The sequence below is a fragment of the Ursus americanus genome, chromosome 7 (assembly GCF_024610735.1).
Source record: "Ursus americanus isolate L20-20 chromosome 7, mUrsAme1.1.p, whole genome shotgun sequence".
NCBI lineage: Eukaryota > Metazoa > Chordata > Mammalia > Carnivora > Ursidae > Ursus > Ursus americanus.
The window spans coordinates 38,923,890-38,942,562 of record NC_142133.1 but is presented as its reverse complement, the minus strand read 5'-3'; the positions used below and the strand labels follow the sequence as shown (position 1 = coordinate 38,942,562).

General features: G+C 49.3%; 1 protein-coding gene across 1 annotated transcript in view; it reads left to right on the top strand.

Annotated features, from left to right (window-relative positions):
- The window catches only part of SLC4A5 (solute carrier family 4 member 5), an 88,252-nt gene that overhangs the window by 48,938 nt on the left and 20,641 nt on the right, over positions 1 to 18,673 (top strand). The window contains exons 12-20 of the mRNA XM_087863565.1: positions 1,165 to 1,339; positions 1,837 to 1,970; positions 2,666 to 2,937; positions 7,056 to 7,114; positions 9,403 to 9,603; positions 13,595 to 13,708; positions 14,940 to 15,101; positions 15,922 to 16,100; positions 17,314 to 17,386. Coding sequence (XP_087719691.1) covers positions 1,165 to 1,339; positions 1,837 to 1,970; positions 2,666 to 2,937; positions 7,056 to 7,114; positions 9,403 to 9,603; positions 13,595 to 13,708; positions 14,940 to 15,101; positions 15,922 to 16,100; positions 17,314 to 17,386 — 1,369 coding nt within the window. The remainder of the gene's footprint in view (positions 1 to 1,164; positions 1,340 to 1,836; positions 1,971 to 2,665; positions 2,938 to 7,055; positions 7,115 to 9,402; positions 9,604 to 13,594; positions 13,709 to 14,939; positions 15,102 to 15,921; positions 16,101 to 17,313; positions 17,387 to 18,673) is intronic.

Sequence of the window (18,673 nt, the reverse complement as noted above, 5' to 3'; positions counted from 1 at the left end):
CTCACGTGGTGTTCCCCCCACCTGTGGCACTTTTCTCCTTTTCTGAGCACACTGGTCATATTGGATTAGGGCCCACCCCCATGACCTCCTCTTAACTTGATTACATCAGCAAAGACCCTATTTCCCTATAAGGTCACATTCACAGGTACTGGGGTTAGGATTTCAATGTGTCTTTGGGGGTGACACAATTTAATCCGTAACAGTACCATTTGAATTTTTTTCTCTTTTTTCTTTCTTTAACAGAGAGAAATTGGGTTGGGTTTCCTAGCTGACTCTTAGAATAATTCAGGTCGCTTTGAATTTAGGAAAGGACATGGCCCTGCAAAGCTATGTGGAAATCGACTTTGAGAATGGAGTCATGTTTTATATACCTTTGGCTTTATGCCAGCCAGCGGTTCCAAACTGGGGGTAACTTTGCCTGCACCCCTATCCTCCCCCAGGAGACATTTGGCAATGTCCGGAGACATTTTTGTTTGCCACAACTAGAGAGGGGGTGCTGCTGGCATCTAGTGGACAGAGGCCAGAGATGCTGCTCAGCGTGCTACGAGGCACAGGACAGCCCCACGACAAAGGAGCACCCAGCCTGACGTGTCAGTAGTACCGAGGCCGAGAAACCCTGCTCCGTGCCAAGCGTTGCATTAGGAGCTGTGGGGAATAGTAGACCCAATAAACACTGTCTCCAAACCTAAAATTCCCCACTCAGTTGTTCCAGAGAATAAGGAAACCAGTTATAAGATTCAGAACCTGCCCTTGATGAACCTGGGATGTCTCTCTCCCCTAAAGTTGGACACACCTATGTCTACCAAGCACAGGCAGGTGCCCCGCGGATGATCAGGGACATACCTGAGGAGGATGGCCAGACTTCTGTGGACCGCGTGATTCCTGTTCCCCATGCAATGTTATGTCTACTCCAGGACCCTCCCCATCAGCCCCCCCCCCATCCAGGCTGTCCACGACCACCGCAGTGAGGATGATGCTGACCACAAACTTTCAGTCCCGCGAAAATCCTTCCCTGCCTTTAAGTGTTCTGGTAGAACATTTGTCCCCATCCCTCTCTAGTCAAGTTCCCTTCCTCGCCCCAGATTCTGCAGCTCCTGTAAAATACCCCTGCCCCTGCGCTGGTGTTTGTGGGGAGAAAGCAGCCCCTGGGCCTGTCTTGAGCAGGTTCTTCGGAGGCCTGTGTCTGGATATCAAGAGGAAGCTGCCCTGGTTCCCAAGTGACTTCTACGATGGCTTCCACATCCAGTCCATCTCTGCCATCCTGTTCATCTACCTCGGCTGCATCACCAACGCAATCACCTTTGGTGGGCTTCTGGGGGATGCCACTGACAATTATCAGGTGTGTGTGTGAGGGCGGGGGCCAGGAGGGCAAACTTCCGTAAGACCTGCTGCCACCAGGTGGCGGTAAGGAGCTTCATCCCATAACCCCAAAACCAAGGCTTGGGTTTCATCCGCCATGGGGTTCAGACCATCATTTTTAGTAATCCTTTACCCTTCAAAAAATAATAAGCCAACATATGAAAAGACCTAAAGATAAATCATGTTCCTAAAGTCCAAATGTGAGGATGACATAAATCAAACTTTTTCAACATTTATTATATGTATTAAGTAGTGTTAATTGCACTCTATTCTTTTTTGTTAATTTTTATTATTGAAGTATAGTCGACATGCAATCTTATATTAGTTATATTAGATATACAACATAGTGAATTTTGGGAGGAGAGGGCCCAAAAAAAAAGATGAACACTGTGGCCTGAGCCCTTGGCTGGGTTCTAGCCAGTACCGAGAAGCCCCTTCTCCTGCCTCCATTGAGCCTCATACTCCTCATGCCCCCAGGGAGTGATGGAGAGCTTCCTGGGCACTGCCATGGCCGGCTCCTTGTTCTGCCTCTTCTCGGGACAGCCTCTCATCATTCTCAGCAGCACAGGGCCCATCCTCATCTTTGAGAAGCTCCTCTTCGACTTCAGCAAGTAGGTGCCTTTGGTAGCCCCTGGTGCCTGCTCTTGCACCTAGGGCAGTATACCAAGGCCAGGACAGGGGAATAGGCCCAAAAGGGAGGCAGGGGTGAGGAGGAGGTACCAAAGCTGCCTTTATTACCTATGGGAAGGACTGCCGGGGGGTCCCCCCTGACTCCCTCCAGCTACTTGCCTTTAGCCATCCTAGTGCATTTTAGCATAGCTGATAGGGAGACACCAAGGTAAGACAAGAGGAGACAATTCTCACTAAGTGTTTATGAACAGTTATGACTGGAAGTCAATGTGGCCTTGAGCTGGATGTCCGAACGCTATACCCCGAACCAGGCAGCTCCTGTCACCACTCTGGGCTCAGTTGCCTCATCTAAAACATGAGGCCATTTTAAGGCCACCCCCTAGCTCCATCACCCTGATATTTCCTGTTTTCCATTTACCCTGGGTGTTTGTTACCAAATGTGTGAGAATTGAGATGTCTTAGCACCTTCCTGCCACTCCTGTGAGATTCTTTCCCAGAATTTGCAAAGATGAGACAACCCCACCCAGGAACTGTCCCTGTCCCTGGTCTTCTCACAGTTCCTAGGAGGGCATCTGTGCCACAGGAGGGACAGATGAGCCACTAACAGTGGGTCTGGGGGGCCAAGCTCATCCAAGAGCCCTGGGCTCGAGGCCCCTTCCTTCCCTCTGTCTTCCAGAGGCAACGGTCTGGACTACATGGAGTTCCGCCTCTGGATTGGCCTCCACTCCGCCGTCCAGTGCCTGATCCTGGTGGCCACGGATGCCAGCTTTATCATCAAGTACATCACCCGCTTCACCGAAGAGGGCTTCTCCACGCTCATCAGCTTCATCTTCATCTATGATGCCATCAAGAAGATGATTGGCGCCTTCAAGTACTACCCCATCAACGTGGACTTCAAGCCTGACTCCATCACCACCTACAAATGCGAGTGTGTCGCCCCTGACACAGGTGACCGGTAATCCCAGATGTGCCCTGGGCCCCCACCACTCACTCTCCCCCCACCACAGCTCTCTACTCAAATGTAGGAGATACCACCCTGAGAGGTATCAGCCCCCTTGGGTGGTAACAAGTGACCTGAACACTACCTGGATGTCCATCTGCCAAGGGTTATGTTGAAAGAATTCCTGGGGTGCCCAGGTGGCTCAGTCGGTTAAGTGCCGACCCTTGGTTTTGGCTCAGGTCATGATGTCAGGGCATAAGATCGAGCCCCGCATCAGGCTCTGTGCTGAGCATGGAGCCTGCTTAAGATTCTCTCTCCCCCTCTCCCTTTGCTCCCCACCATCCCTGCTATCTTGCTCTCTCTCAAAAAAAAAAAAAAAAAAAAAAAAAAAGCCTGCACTGGGTGGGAGGTTGAATCAACCAACTGATCAACCCGCTAATACTCAGTGTCGTTCCTGTGGCATTCCTTACTGACCAAAACAGTGTCATCTGTATAGTTAGGGCTTCCTATAATCTCAACCCCTGGCCTCCCTTCACAGTCCAATCGTGCCCTCAAAGCCTTCAGTGGGCTGTGCCTGGGGTGGCCAGGATGCTGCGAGCAGAGACACCCACAGATACATAGATCTAGAGAGAGAGAGAGAGAGAGAGAGAGATACCCATCCATATATCTTTGAGCACCACCAAGATGGACTCACAGAGAGCAAACTGAGGTCCAGAGACCACCCAGGGACACAATGAACCTCAGTTTCCCTAGGTGTGAAAGAGGGATATCAATGCTGGCCCTAGCCAGTCTCATGGAACTCTTGTGAGGCTTTCAAATCTATACCAGATTAGACTGGAATTTGACACAAGTAGATTTTGTGTTCTTTAACACTAGAACACATGTTATTGATAAAAGAGTGATCATAAGTCAATCCAAAATATTTACTGTACGGTCACTGTGCACCTTGCTTTAGACTAGGCCTCATGGAGAGGAAGATCTCCTGACCTCAGGTAGTATAGTTTTGGTAATACCCCCTCTCTCTCTGCTACTGCACTGGTTTTGTAAAGAATTCTAGACTTACTTTTTTTCTATCATTAATTTAGACTTATTTCATTAAAATCCAACAATAGGTGAAGTTATCATTTGTCCCAAGCCAGAACATATTGCTTGCCCAGGGGATGGAAAAGATCCTACTTGCAGGCCCTTTTCATTCGGCCCTGGATTGAGTCTCTCCTCTGTGGCCTGGGCCCCATCAGGGCACTCCCATTTGCTGCTTGTGCCCACTGGACGGTGGCTTCGTTGTACTGACTGAACACAAATGTTCCCACAAATATGGCTTTTGGAAGTACATGGCCTCAATCTCCTTTAGAAACAGTCCAAATTCTGGGGTCATATGTGGCACTTTGGTCGTTCTGAGAATCATCTGTCCACAGGAGAAACCAAACAGACATGCCCTAAGAACAGGGGACATAGGTTTGGATTTGAAGGCCTTAATAAAATCTATTTGCCTCCAAATAGCGCCCCCTCTGGTCTTGCCCAGGTGCCTGATGTCACCTCATCATGTTGGGTCACTCTACTGCCATGGTTCTCAAAGTGTGGTCCTCATAAAGCAGCATTAGCACCTCCAGGAACTTGTTAGAAATACAAATTCTTGGGTCTCACCCCATACCTGTTAATCAGAAATTCTGCGGTAGGACTAGCTGAATAGTAAGAAGCCTTCCAGGTGATTCTGATGCATGCTTAAGTTTGAGAATTGCTCTATTGAACTATTAGTAATGTGTAGCCATTATTAGCCACTAACCCTGGTAAGATTAGATTTTCAGTTTCTTCACCAAGAGTAAAGGAACTGGAATCAGGACCAGTTCATTTTGATTAGAATATGAAAAGGAAAGTTCTTGACCACAGGAGATGGGGGAGGGGGGACCTAAGTGAGGAGTGTTTCTTTCCCAGTCCATGGGCCACTTGCTTACCAAATGTCCCATGTTCCTAGCTTTACTGCAAAGTCCAGTCTGGCAAAGGCACCCTATCATTCTTCCCGACTCTTGACTCTTGATCCTAAGAGCTCATTGTGTGGGGGTGCTCTTTTTAAATTTAATCTTGTTTCCATTGTAACTGGTTTGTATTCTATTTATGGATGCTGCATACACTGATTTGGCTGCTTTCAATCCCAAGTGAGTACCACTTTGTAAACACTAGAATTTAAAAATATTTGATACTTGGACAGTTTCTGGAATTTTCCATGTTATATTTCATCCTTCTTCATCTCAAAGTGGCTTTCAGATAAACCCTACCCAATAAAAAAGAATGGCTCAGCCTAAGCAGAAGACATCAAAGGAGTGTCTGGTCTGACAAGCTTGGGCAATGGAAAGGCGCCTGAACTCCCTAGGCTCAAGTGTCGACTGGGAGTCCTCTAGTGTTTGTGAGGGTAGCCCTGAGTTAGCCTTGCCCACTTTCTCTTCTCTGTTGTTAACTGTGCGTCATGTTGTCTTGGTCAGTGGTATGAGGTAAGGCAGCAGATGTCCTGATTTGTAAGTGAAACTTTCTTCAGAATAATCATAACATATCTCTGGTTTGTAGAACTTTTAGGAATATTCTGCCCTGGGTCAAGAATGAATTCCTTAGTTGCTCCCAGCCCCAACTACCCCAGAAGTGGGCAACACAGAGGAGAGGGGCCCTGTGATCACATCCATCCCATGACAGCTTTTTGGAAGTTGAAGGAAGCTTCAAGAATAGCCTCTACTTCACTCTGGGTTCCTAACCAACCATGGACAGCTAGCAGGAGCCAAATAGCTTGCCATGCATTTCAGATTTATTGCCAGCAAGCTGCCTAGCTGGCCGCCTCCCTCCCACCCCAAACCTGCTGCATTGAAACTACTTAATGAGCCTTCACTGGGTGAAGAAAGGCAAGGAGGACCTGGCCCTTCTCCACCCATGCAGTGCAGGAGTGAGAGAAAAGGCAAACAGCAGCCTCCAAGGCCTGCCTTTTTAAGGAATGGCTACATCCCCCAGGAAGGGAATTACAGCTCTCAATTCTTCTCGTGGCCTGTGATGGGAGCCCTTTTATATGCTCTACTTACAGTTCGGGACACAAGGCTGGGTAGGGGAGTGTCCAGACGAGGGATGTGCTCAACCGCTCAGAGCAGCACTCTGGGTTCTGATTCTCCTTCAGGTCCTGGACTTGGGTTTAATATTCTGCAGCATGCATTTAGGGGCAGGTTAGAAAATTCAATATCAAAGCCAATGTGTTCTTACAGTTGACCTACAAAAAGCACATGTGGACAGGGGCTGGGAGAGAACGGCAGCATTTGTACAGGAAGGGACACCTGCCGTGTAGAGCTTGGAGGCACACAGTCTGGGCCAGTCTGCCTGGGATCCGAGCTGTGCGACTGGGGCAATGGGCAGGTTACTTAACCTCCCTGGGCTTCAGTGACCTCATCTTTAAAAAGGGGGGAGATAGGGGCACCTGGGTGGCTCAGTCATTAAGTGTCTGCCTTCGGCTCAGGGTGTGATCCCAGAGTCCTGGGATTGAGCCCCTCATCAGGCTCCCTGCTCCGCTGGGAGCCTGCTTCTCCCTCTCCCACTCCCCCTGCTTGTGTTCCCTCTCTCGCTGGCTGTCTCCCTCTGTCAAATAAATAAATAAATCTTTAAAAAATTAAAAAAAAAATAAAAGGGGGGAGACGACTTGGGAGTTTAGGAACTTGGTCAGATGATGTGTGTAAGGTTTGGCATAGTGCGTGGCCTAGAGTGAGTCTTGAAAATGTCTTAGAGCACAGATGTGGATCCAGGTGCTGGTAGGGATTCACAAGGCCCGTTACCCACCAGCTTGTGTCCGCACTGTGTCTTGGCAGCAGGTCCCTTACTTTGGTTTTTAAAGCCAGCGCTTCAGGGTCAGACAGGAGCTGTCCTAGACTGACCCAGTGGGTCTGTCAGAGCTCTGACCCAGGCTCCTCCAGCACCCCTGTCCTCACTGGGCAGAGTGAGGAGAGTGGCGAGAGGCCAGGGCACGATGAGCTGCCCTCACAAGGGAAGTCACTCCTGGGCTCTGAGCAATGGCGGGAGATGGAAAATGTGGGGACCTGGCGAGGGCCACAGGCTCCCAGCCCAGCAGCTGCTGACCCTTTCCGTGTCCTGTGCTCATCCACAGCGAATACAACCGTGTTCAATGCTTCAGCCCTGCTGACACCAAACACCAACACTTCTCTGGTAAGTGTCCTCTCCTCTTACTCCGACATTCAAGGGCTTTTGTTTGTGGGGAGAGTGAGAGAAATTGGGAAACAGGCCATTTCATGGCAAGCCAGACTTGCAAAGGTCAGTCCCAGTTGCACATCAGGGTCACCTGTGGAGCTGTGTAAATGCATACTTTTATTGTAAGTATATACTGTCAAAACCTCCCCTTTAAAACATGTCCTATTAAATCCATGTGCATAAATACCACACACACAGGCTCACACACATGAAGGGGAGGCAGAGGTGAGGAATGGTTGCAGAAACAGCAGTATGAACACAGTTTCCCAGCCAGGTTTCCACCTTCTTCCTTGCCTTTCCACCTAGCACCTCCTACTCCCACCTAACAGTGCCACTCCCCAGCCCCAGAAAGGTTGTTAATGCTACCCCCCCCCTCCCGCTGAGTCTGATCTCCTGTGTGCTCCGAGTCCCTGTCATGTCTGGTCTGCCTCTCCCCAGAATGATGAGCAGTGGCCCTCAGGAGAGGGGCCCAGCCTGAGTGGCTCCAATGGTGGGAAGTCCAGAAGCAGCAGAGTGGCTCCTGGTGGGCTTTGGGGGAGATCTTTGGACTTTCTGTGTCCCTGAGGTTGCTCCTTTAGTCACCCCTGCAGAGGCAGCCCACTGCTCAGTTGGCAACTTAACCTAAGGTCTTTCAAATATCTGATTTCGAGGGAGGAAGAATGGAATCAGCCAGTGCCTATGCCTGGATACTTACTATGTGTGAGGTACTGGGTACACTCTGAGGGCTGAAAGGACACAAAAAACCAGAGGTGGCCCCTGCCTGCCTTCCAGCTTGCGTGTAATATACGTGTGGAGATGAACATGAAGGCTAACGGGACAGAGAAGCAGAGAATGCCATGTGTCAAATATAGGTCAAATGTGTCCTTCCAGCCAAGGAGACAGGAGGCACCCTGCAAGCTGGAGAAGAAAGCCTCAGAAAGTGGAATGTCATCTGGTCTTGAAGGTCAGGAAAGTTGGTTCCCTAGAGAGAAGCACATTCCAGGCCCAGGGACCAGCACAGACAGAAGGGCAAACAAGGAAAACACAAAACATGTTCTGAGGACAGTGAGTGGACCAGCCCGGCCAAGACAGCATGAGGGTGTGGGAACCACAAGAGATGAGCTGGGAGAGAGATGTGGGGCGGCACTGGTGGGGCAGTGGAAGCATCCTGCCCGACAGGGGGCAGCTTTAATAGCTTCGGTGACTGAGGGAAGCCCTGACATTCAGCAGATGTCTTGCAAATCTGGATTTCTCTCTTCATGTGGTGTTTTCTGATCCCGAGCTGTCCCACAGTATGGCGGTCTCACATTTCCAAGAGGGTGAGAGCAGAGCCTGCAAGGCTCCTCAAGGCATTGGCTCCAGAACCTGCTCAGAGCCACCTCCTCCCCATTCCTTTGGTCTGAGCAGACCCAGGGCCAGGCCAGGTTCAAAAGGGTGGAGGAATAGACCACTTTTTGATGAGATGACATTTGGTGTAACGTGGAGGCATGTGGACACAGGGAGGCGTGAGTCATTGGAAACCACTATTATATCAAAGTCCCACACCCCCCTTAATCCAGACATTCATTACAGGTGGTTGCAAACACCTGTTTACTTCATTTTTCAGGTTCCTGTATATTTATGCAGTAATTTTTTGAAATGTATATGAAATTTTATTATAAATTATTCTGCTTTTATTACACTTAGAAACGTGTATGAACACGTATTTGTGTATATACACATGTATGTCTATATATGCACTCATGCATACACTGAGATGTGTGTGTGTATATATATATATATTTCCATATATGTAATTGTTTTGTGTACCTGGATTTTAGTCATCTAGACATGAAAAGGGGAAGTGACTGACCCAAGAGAGATCTGACGAGGGTGGGGTGTAAGCCCCAACATGTGAAAAGCTGTGCATAGAGGAAGAGAAAGGAAGAATAAACGTAACATGCTCCAGGAAAGAGATCCATAGGTGACTGAGCTGGTAGCCAAGCCTGCCGTAGGAGAGGGCATCCCACCGTCTGAACTGCTTCTCCTCACTAACTCAGCAGTACATCCTAGAACACACTGGAAACACTTGTCAGCTCCTAATCTTCCCAGGGGCCCTGCAGTTTGTTGTTCCTTGACACAGCCTGTCTCCAGGAACATAATTCTGTTGCTGGGCCCTGTGGAGGATCGGAGGGGTGTGTGGGCTGCCTGAGGGACTCTAGGGGCAAGGATACAGCTGACTCCCCAGGAAGGCCCTGACCCTTTCTCTCCTGTGCTTGGTCTCCAAGTACAACCCCCTTAACCTCACAGCACTGGACTGGTCTCTGCTGAGCAAGAAGGAGTGTCTGAACTACGGTGGGCAGCTGCTTGGGAATTCCTGCCAGTTCATTCCAGACCTGGCACTCATGTCCTTCATCCTTTTCTTTGGGACGTACTCCATGACCCTGACCCTGAAGAAGTTCAAATTCAGCCGCTATTTCCCTACCAAGGTAAGCTCACCCTGCAGCGAGGAAGGGGCCTGCAGTTAGGCAGTTCAGAAGGAAACCCCACTGAGTTTCCCTCTGAGGGTTCTGGCCCACTGACAGGATGGATACCACTACCTCAGCACTGGCTCACCCACCAGGATTTTCCAGATTGAGAGCACAGATTTGGAGTCAGAGAGAAGTGAGTTCCCTTGTTATCAAGCCCTCTTGGCAACACTTGGTATTGTAAGACTTTTATCTTTAGTCTTTCTGTGCAGTAGTATCTCATTGTGTTTTTAAATTTTTCATTTCCCCAGTAACTAATGAAGTTGAAAATCTTGTGTGTTTATTGGCCACATAGCCATTTGACTTTCTTCTTGGAAGTGCCTATTCAACTCTCACACATTTTCTATTGGGCAATCTGTCTTTTTCTTTCTGATTTGCAAGAGTTCTTTACATATTCTAGATAGAAAACTTTTTGTAATCATATGTGTTGCAAATATCTTCTCTTATGTGACTGGCCTTTTTACTTTATTAGTGGTATCTTTTGACTAATAGAAATTCTTAGTTTTATTGTAATCAAATGTATCAGAATTTTCCTCAAGGAAAATATTGGACAAGAAGATATTCTGTTGTCTTCTAAAAGTGTTATTGTTTTTCCTTTCATGTTATATCAGAATTACTTTTGACATACAGTGTGAGATAGTGTTTCTTTTTATATGTATATAAATAGAACTTTTTAAAAAAAAGACTGTCTTTTCCCACAGCTCTGCAATGCTTCCTTTGCCAGATGTCAAATATTCAGATACGATGAGGTCTGTTTCTAGGTTCTTTATTCTGTTTCACTGGTTTATTTTTCCGCTTATTTCATAGTCTTCATTTGTATGGCTCATAATAAGTCTGTATGTGTTATGGACCAAACTCTCCCTCTTTGTCGTCCTTTTCTAAGAATCATCTTAAATTTTACTAAAATAAAAACTTGTTGGAATTTTGATAGGATTACATTGACCCTAAATGTCAATTTGGGGAGGATTGACACCTTTTAAATTTGGAGTCCTCAGATCCATGAATATTCTGTGCTTCACCATTTATTTGGGTCTTTTTTTCTCTCCATTTTTTTTCTTTTTCTTTTTTCTTCTTCTTCTTCTTTTTTTTTTTTTTTAGGTTTTGGCCTTAAGCTCTTGCACACTTTTTATTAGATTTAATCTTAAGCCCTTGATTTTTTATGTTATTGACATATTAAATACTAATTTTAATTGCATTTTCTGTAGTCAGAATAAAACATTAATTAATCAAAACAGCACTTGCATACATGAGCAATAGCTGTGCCATGGGGAGGGATGCTCAGAAGAATTTCAGCAACACACTTCCACCATAAATCCCACAAGCACTCTCCTAAAGCCATCTTTCTAAAGTTTATTTATCTTTAGTAATCTCTACACCCAATGTGGGGCTCGAACTCATGACCCCAAGATCAAGAGTCTCATGCTCTACTGAGCCAGCCAGGCACCCCTCTCCTAAAGCCATCTTGAATAAATATTACTGCTACTACTACTACTACACCTGATGATAATGATGATAAAATTGATATAAATAATTGAATTTTTCTCAATATTTATTAACAATAAAAGACTGTTTAAGAAGTTTTGCAATGTACGAGCTGAGGAAAAAACAGTGTGCTTGCAACACAAATGCATCCTTAAGACAAATTCCCTCCCTTCCTCCCTGCTTCCAACCAGATCATATCCAGGTAAGCTCTTTTGTAAAAGATCTAGAGCAGTGATTACATCTGAGATGGTCTATTTCCTGAAGGATGAAATATAATTCATATAGTAGGAAATTCTTTTATCACCAACATTTTCCACCTTAAATTCTTACGAATTGCTCTGTTACCTCCTGGAATTTAGTGTTGCAGAGAAGAATGAGACTATACCACTTCGTACCCATCAGATTGGTAAAGATATGAAGGTCTTGGAATACCAAGTGTTGGAGGTGAAAAGGGGGGGGGGAATGTAAATACGCACAAGCAGTTCAGCCGCTGGCCCTCTCCGATAGAGCTGAAGATGGGTTTGACCTTCCAGTGGGCATTTCCACTCCCAGGAATACACCCCAGAGAAATTCTCATATGTGTGCAAGAATGTTCACAGAAGTATTGATAATAAGAGGAAAGCAATGAAAATAATCTAAGTTGATATATCAAGAGGAGAATGAAGAAATAAATGGCAAACAGTCATACATTAAGCTGCAGTGCACATACACGTAGACCAGAACTATATCCACAAGGAAAAATAGCACCAACATAATATTGAGCAAATAAGGCAAATTGCAGAAGATTGCAAATAATATGAAACCATGTATGTAGAATTTTAAAATGTGCAAAACAACACCATATTTTGTTTAGGGCTATATACATATTTAGTAAAAGTATTAAGACATTTGTGGGAAGAATAAAGTCCAAATTCTGAGCAGTGGGTCTCTCTAGAGAGCAGAGACAGGGATGCCACTGGATCACAGAGAAGGATTGACTGGGTATATTTTCATAAGGTACGGGGAGTTCACAGCTGTTCATCATAGCCATCTTTATGCTAGGTCAGACCATACGCAATGGAGTGCATTGGACTGTTTTGCCCTGCAAAAAAACGGCAAATTCATATGGTTTAACTTAATAACTTTTTGATCTGGATGCTGGGAATATTGCAGGAAAACAACTGTAACCCTGCACACTGCTTGGCTTACATGGTCAGAGTACTATAAAGCTGCTATTGATTTTCAACTTTCAGAATCACCTTACAGATAAACTACAGAAGACATGTGTTTATGGAACACAGTGCTCTCAGCTTTGGCAATGTAAAGATCCACAGGGAAGGGTCACAGGCGGAACAGGATGGGGAGGGGAGGTGGTGGGAAGGGAGGCAGCTAGCCTCACATGACGGGGCACGCCAGTGATTGGCAAAGTCAGCAGAAAGAGAAGCTTCACTGTATGATTTGAAAGTACAAAGGAAACCCATAGAGTTTGAAAATAACTCTCAAAGATTGGGATTGAGGAAAGGGCAGGAGGAACGGTGCAAGTAAGCCAAATCTTTATCAGTAGATCATGCTTTAAATTAATAAATCAAAATATAAAAGTATAGCGTATTAGATAATGACGTGGAGGAAACCACCGGAACAACTAAAATCAAGCAGACATATGGGTACATCTGGAGTGAGGAAAGGTGAGGTGGCAGACTTGGCTTTCTACACCATATGGGTTTTTCATTAATTACAGATGTTATTTTAATAACAATTTTAAAGGGGAGTGGGGGTACAGGGAATGCTTTCAATGTGCCATCACCTGCCCTGCCCTGCCTAACCTCTTTCCCTGTTGTTCTCTGGAAACTGCTCTCTTTGAGGAGATATAGGAAAGGCAGCAGTGTGGACGTTGGTCAGAGGGCAGGGGGCGTGAGGTCGGGAACCTGGCCTAGGATGGGCATCCTGAGACACAGGAGCAAGAGATGAAGGACTCCTAGTGGACAGAAGGTCTGAGAGCAGACGGGTTCCCAGCAGAATCGGGAACCTCCGTCCCAGCCCACGTGGCCGCGCAGCCATCTGCCACACATTTTCAGGAGCTAGGATTTCCTTTAGCGTTCAGCCTTGCCCTCACCACCCTTTACGCATGACCCAGTTCCATCTGTCACACTGGAAAATGTTTTCAGCAGTGGTGACGTGCCACATGGCTGATAACAATTCCCACATTCACGAACCTATGCCAAGCCCTCTGAATGTGTCATAGTGCAGCACCTATGTCTATGAGGTAGGTGCTATCATTATGTCCATTTTACAGATCAAGAAACTGAGGCTCCAAGAGATGCCCTGCTTCCCCAAAGTCACATAGCTGGCAAGGGCAGAGCCAGGATTTGAGCCTCGGTCTGCTGACGCTGAAGCCCAAGTTCTTACCTGTGCTCCTCGTGGGGCAGGGAAGGACTGAGCCCTCTGGGAGGTGGGCAGGTGCTTCCCTCACTTGCCCATCTCCTTTCTGCAGGTCCGGGCCCTGGTAGCCGACTTTTCCATTATCTTCTCCATCCTGCTGTTCTGTGGCATTGATGCCTGCTTCGGCCTGGCGACCCCAAAGCTGCACGTGCCCAGTGTCATCAAGGTTTGCCCCTGGCCCCTGCTCTAGGCATTAGCCCTGCCTGTCCACCAGCTGCAGTTCCTTTCCCCTCTATGCCGATCGAACTTCCGTAGACTCTCAGCCAACCAACCTGGGGGGTTCTCTGGGTATGCTCCACCCTTCCTCCACACAGCCTCCCAGGGGGCAGTCCCTTGGGATGGTAGGTTGGGGACATATTCACAGTGAAATCCTGCTGTGGAGTCACGGACTGGGGAAGGTGCTGAGCCCCCCAACCCCCGCCAGCCCAGCAGAAGGCCCCTAACTTCCACTTATGGGGCTGTGGTCCCCTGGCTCCAGCAGTCTTTAAGCGGGGTCACCTGGGGTCTGTTGAAAATGATCCCTAGAACACTGATTCTCAGAATGTGGTCCTCAGACTAACATCACATCATCACCTGAGAACTTGTTAGAAATCATCTTCTCAGCCCCACCCCAGACCTGTGGAATCAGAAAGTCTGGGGATGGGGCCCAGAGTTCTGCATTTTAATCAACGCTCCTTGCCCCCCACACCCGCCCCTGAAAAGGCCTGCCGAGCTTGAGAATGACTGCCGCAGCAAGTTCCAATCAGTCCTGAGTTGGCGCTGTTTGCTTGCAGCTCAGCTCAAGCCGGCTCCCTCAGGAAGGGGCACGAACCACCTACCCTGGGCGTGGGTACAGGGTCTAGCACGGGCCCTCCCTGCCTTTGACAGCTTGACCTCTCACGATTGCTTCAGGGTTCTCTTTAGTAGCTTAAACACAAAAAGTACCTCTTGCTCTTAAGTAAAACAAAAGATTTCAGCCCAGCTCCTGCACAGACGAGCCCTTGTTGTTAATATGCAAGTCTGAATTAATGTTTGGGGTTGTACAGACCATCCTGAAATGCTCCCCAGACAGATGACTCAGAGGAGAGGCAGAAGCGTCAGGCACCAGGCCCGTCAAATTCCTTATTCTCACCTGTTGGGCCTCATTCCTGCGTCTCGTTACCTTGCAGTTAGTGGACTGCACGCTCTCTCCCAACAGCCTGTGGCTCTGCACCTCCCCATTCCCAGCCAACCCCCGCGCAGCAGACACCATGCCCTTCCCAGGGCTGTCTGCATCTGTGGCCTTGACAGGAAAAGATTGCACTCACACAGCACCCCGGTGGGGGAGCGGAGGGAGGTCAGGGAGAGTGGGGCCCTGGGCCACAAGTGCACTGGGACAGGGGAGAGAGGAAGGGGCCGTTTCCGTTTGCTCCGCTCAGCCCACTCGGCCTGACCGAGGCTGGTTCGTGGCCCCCTTCGGGAAGAACCCTTGGTGGGTGTACCTGGCGAGCACCCTGCCCGCCCTGCTGGTGACCATCCTGATCTTCATGGACCAGCAGATCACCGCCGTCATAGTCAACCGGAAGGAGAACAAGCTGAGGGTAAGGCGGCTGCTGGGGGCAGGAGCACAACCTCTCTCTTCCCCCAAAGTCAGAAGGAGCAAAGAAGGAAGATGGTGTGTCTATCAAAATGTGGGGACGTTTATAAAGCGAGATGTGAGGTCAGAAGACTGGAGTTCTGGTGCATGTGTGGGCAGATGTGACCTCCAGATGCTCCAGATGTGGGTAAGGCCACCAGGGCCAGGGTGATTTGATCCAAGGACCAGGACCAAGGCCAGGGTGGGCCACTAGGCACAGGCTCCTTGCTTGTCCCCAAGTGGCCTTTCAGCTCTGTGCCTCCTGACCAGGAACTTGGGAGTCCAAGTGCATCTGGGGTTTTGACCCAGAACCCTGAGGCAGAGGAGAGTCCTTAACCCTCCTGGTCCCTGCAGCTCCCCTCCCTGCCTCTGGGTTTGAAGAGATTCGGGCTACCCTTCCCCCATCCCAATCTAAACCACTCTTAGCTTGGCCTAGAGCCTGCCCTGGCCAAGACCCCTCGTTCATGAATTGCAGAGATACTGTGGCCCCTGGTAGGAGCCCTTCTTCCCAAGGACCCAAGCCCAGGGCCTCTCCAAGCCCAAATGCCCCTCGCCTCCCTTTCCTGTGTCTCTTCCCCGGCTCAACAAACCCTGGGGTTGGTGATGCCTGAACACCTCAGGGTGGTGACATCCTAAGAGTACCTAACGGAGGCCGAGGGGAGCCTTTGAGCCATGTTCCACAAAACGGCTGCTCTGGGGAGATTTCTATCTCCCTCCCCCCAAACCAACAGGTGGTCAGGTGCAGACCCCCGAGACAGCTTCTCCCCTCCCACTACCCCATGCAGAAGGCTGCTGGCTACCATCTGGACCTGTTCTGGGTGGGCATCCTCATGGCCCTGTGCTCCTTCATGGGGCTCCCCTGGTATGTGGCGGCCACCGTCATCTCCATCGCCCACATTGACAGCCTCAAGATGGAGACGGAGACCAGCGCCCCTGGGGAGCAGCCCCAGTTCCTAGGGGTCAGGTAGGTGGGGAGCAGTGACTGGGGACCACCCGAGCAGGGGTATTTAGGTGGGGAGAAGGGAAGCAGGTTTTTCTTACCATCAAGTTATCTGGGCAAAAAGGGCCCCTGTTCTGACAGCCCAGCAACTGTGAGAATAGGAGTGATATTCCCAAGGGAGAGAGGAGGGAGACAAAAATTCAGTTCTAAGTGGTGCTTTTTTGGTAACGGATTGTAAGCAGTACGCCACCACGACCCGCATGCACACTGACCTCTCACCTGCATGGGCTACTCAATGTCCCCACTGCCCCCTCTGACCCGTCCTCTTGTCTCTTCTTCTTAAAGACCCCCGCCCCCACCATTCCCCAGCTCCTCCTGTGGATACAGGTCCTCCCCAGTCTCCATTCTTCTGGAAAGTCTTCCCAGGACCACTCCCACTCCCTAGATGGTGGCCCATGGCCTGTCACTTCCATGCCCTCCTCCTCCTCTCATGCCCGCGTCTGCTCCCTTACCTGTTACTGGCAGCCATGTGCATCTTCCACCTCTTAGGGCCTCCAGGGTGAGCCCACACCAGACACTGGCTGTCCAGAGACTTTCTCCTCACTGCCTCGGGACACCTGGGCTACCCAGCCTGCCCCGGCTGAGCCTTCTCTGGCCAGGGCAGGGTCCCGTCCTGGAATCCTGAGCCCCAGAGGACTGGGCCTGAGCAGTGTGCCCCTGCTGGCACCTGGATTGCTGCCTGGGCACTCAGGAAAGCATAGCTGCTCTCCCGTCCCTCACGCCGGCTCTGCCAGCCTCCGATTCCCTTAGTCATGCCCCACAGACGTGGGATCTTCCTGCAGTCGAAGGACAGGGATCATTAGCAGTGCACATTCCCATTTCATCCTCACAACGACTCCCAAGGCAGTTGCCACTATCTTGCTTCTACTGAGGCTGAAGACATGGAGGGCCTCGCCTGATGCCACACAGCTGAGCTCGAGGTCACCGCTCCAGCACCTCCACCATTAGTCACTGCACTGGACACCCTCCCAAATGCCCCTCCAGCTGCCTCGTCAGGGCTCCCTCTCTTCCCATGAGCCGGTCAGGGCCTCAGGCAGCAGGTTTACTCTCTGGAATGGGGGAACAGGGCAGAGGCCAGGGCGTGGACACCACCATTCGGTGCACACAGAGGGCCAGAGGCTAGAATGGTCAGGGAGCCTCTCCCAGTCCACCCTGACCGTGTGCCCTTGTCTGCTAGGGAACAAAGAGTGACCGGCACCATCGTCTTCATCCTGACGGGCATCTCTGTCTTCCTGGCCCCTGTCCTGAAGGTGAGGCTCTGCGCCCTCCACCAGGGCCTGTCAGCCTGCGAGAGCACCGGCCGGATGCGTCAGGGGTCGGGAGAGGGTCTCCATGTGGACCCTCAAGGGGCAGGACCCGAAGAGAGGTTTCATCATCATCCTTGTTTTCTGGAATATTGCATTGTTTAGCAGCACCAGGCAATCCTCACTGCTCTTTTCCACTCTTCCCAGGGTCCATCCTCCCCTTTCTGGAGGACGCTCCTCCCTCAGAAAGTTTGGCCAAGTTCCATCCCTTTTGTCTTCCTTCTTCCTTCCTTCTTTCCTTCCTTCCTTCCTTCCTTCCTTCCTTCCTTCCTTCCTTCCTTCCTTCCTTCCTTCCTTCCTTCCAAGATTTTATTTATTTGTCAGAGCACAAGCAGGGGGAGCAGCAGGCAGAGGGAGAAGCAGACTCCCCACTGAGCAAGGAGCCCAATGTGAGACTTGATCCCAGGACCCTGGAATCATGACCTGAGCTGAAGGCAGCCGCTTCACCGACTGAGCCACCCCGGCGTCCTTGGCCGAGTCCCATCCTTGCTTAGATCAGGAGCTTGCCGAGCTGGCTGTGTCTCCACGCTGTGGTTTAGGGCTCGCCAGACACCTCTTTGCTCACCTGTCGTCTGAAGCTTCACACTTACAGGGGAAGGCTTCTGTAGATTTTCCTGTGGCCTGTTCTCCGCTCCTCTGTCTTGCAATGTCTTGGGCACGTAACTGATTTTCCCCCCACACGGTTTGAAGCTCCTTTTGCTCACGTCCCTCCAGACCACCTGGAAGAGACGAAATCAAGCGGGAGTTCGTTCCGAGTGGGCGTCCATGACCCCTCTCTGCTCAGGTTTCTCCGTCTCTGCCATTCAGCTGCTCACCTGTTCTGTTCACCTGCTGCCATGACACAGTACCGCAGACCGGGCAGCTGAAACACTTATTTTCGCACAGAAGTTCATGATCAGAGTGTCACCAGGTTTGGTCTCTTCTGAAGCCAGATACGGGGAAAAGTTGATTATTGCTCTGGCCATCATGGAGAAATTTCCGTGAGTCTGCCTGGCTCCAAAGGCTCTGTCTGATATTGTCTTTGTATTCAATGACAAACAATTGGAAAAATCCTACCCTACCCCACCCCCCAAAATCTTACCCAGGTTCTTTTCAAATAAGAGTAGAAAAAATATAATATTGTATTCACCACCAATTATCTATTTGATAAATTTTATAACAGAGAAGACCTATCTAGATTTTTATTGATCATAAGATTTACGATTTCTCATTTGATTGTATTAAGGTATATAT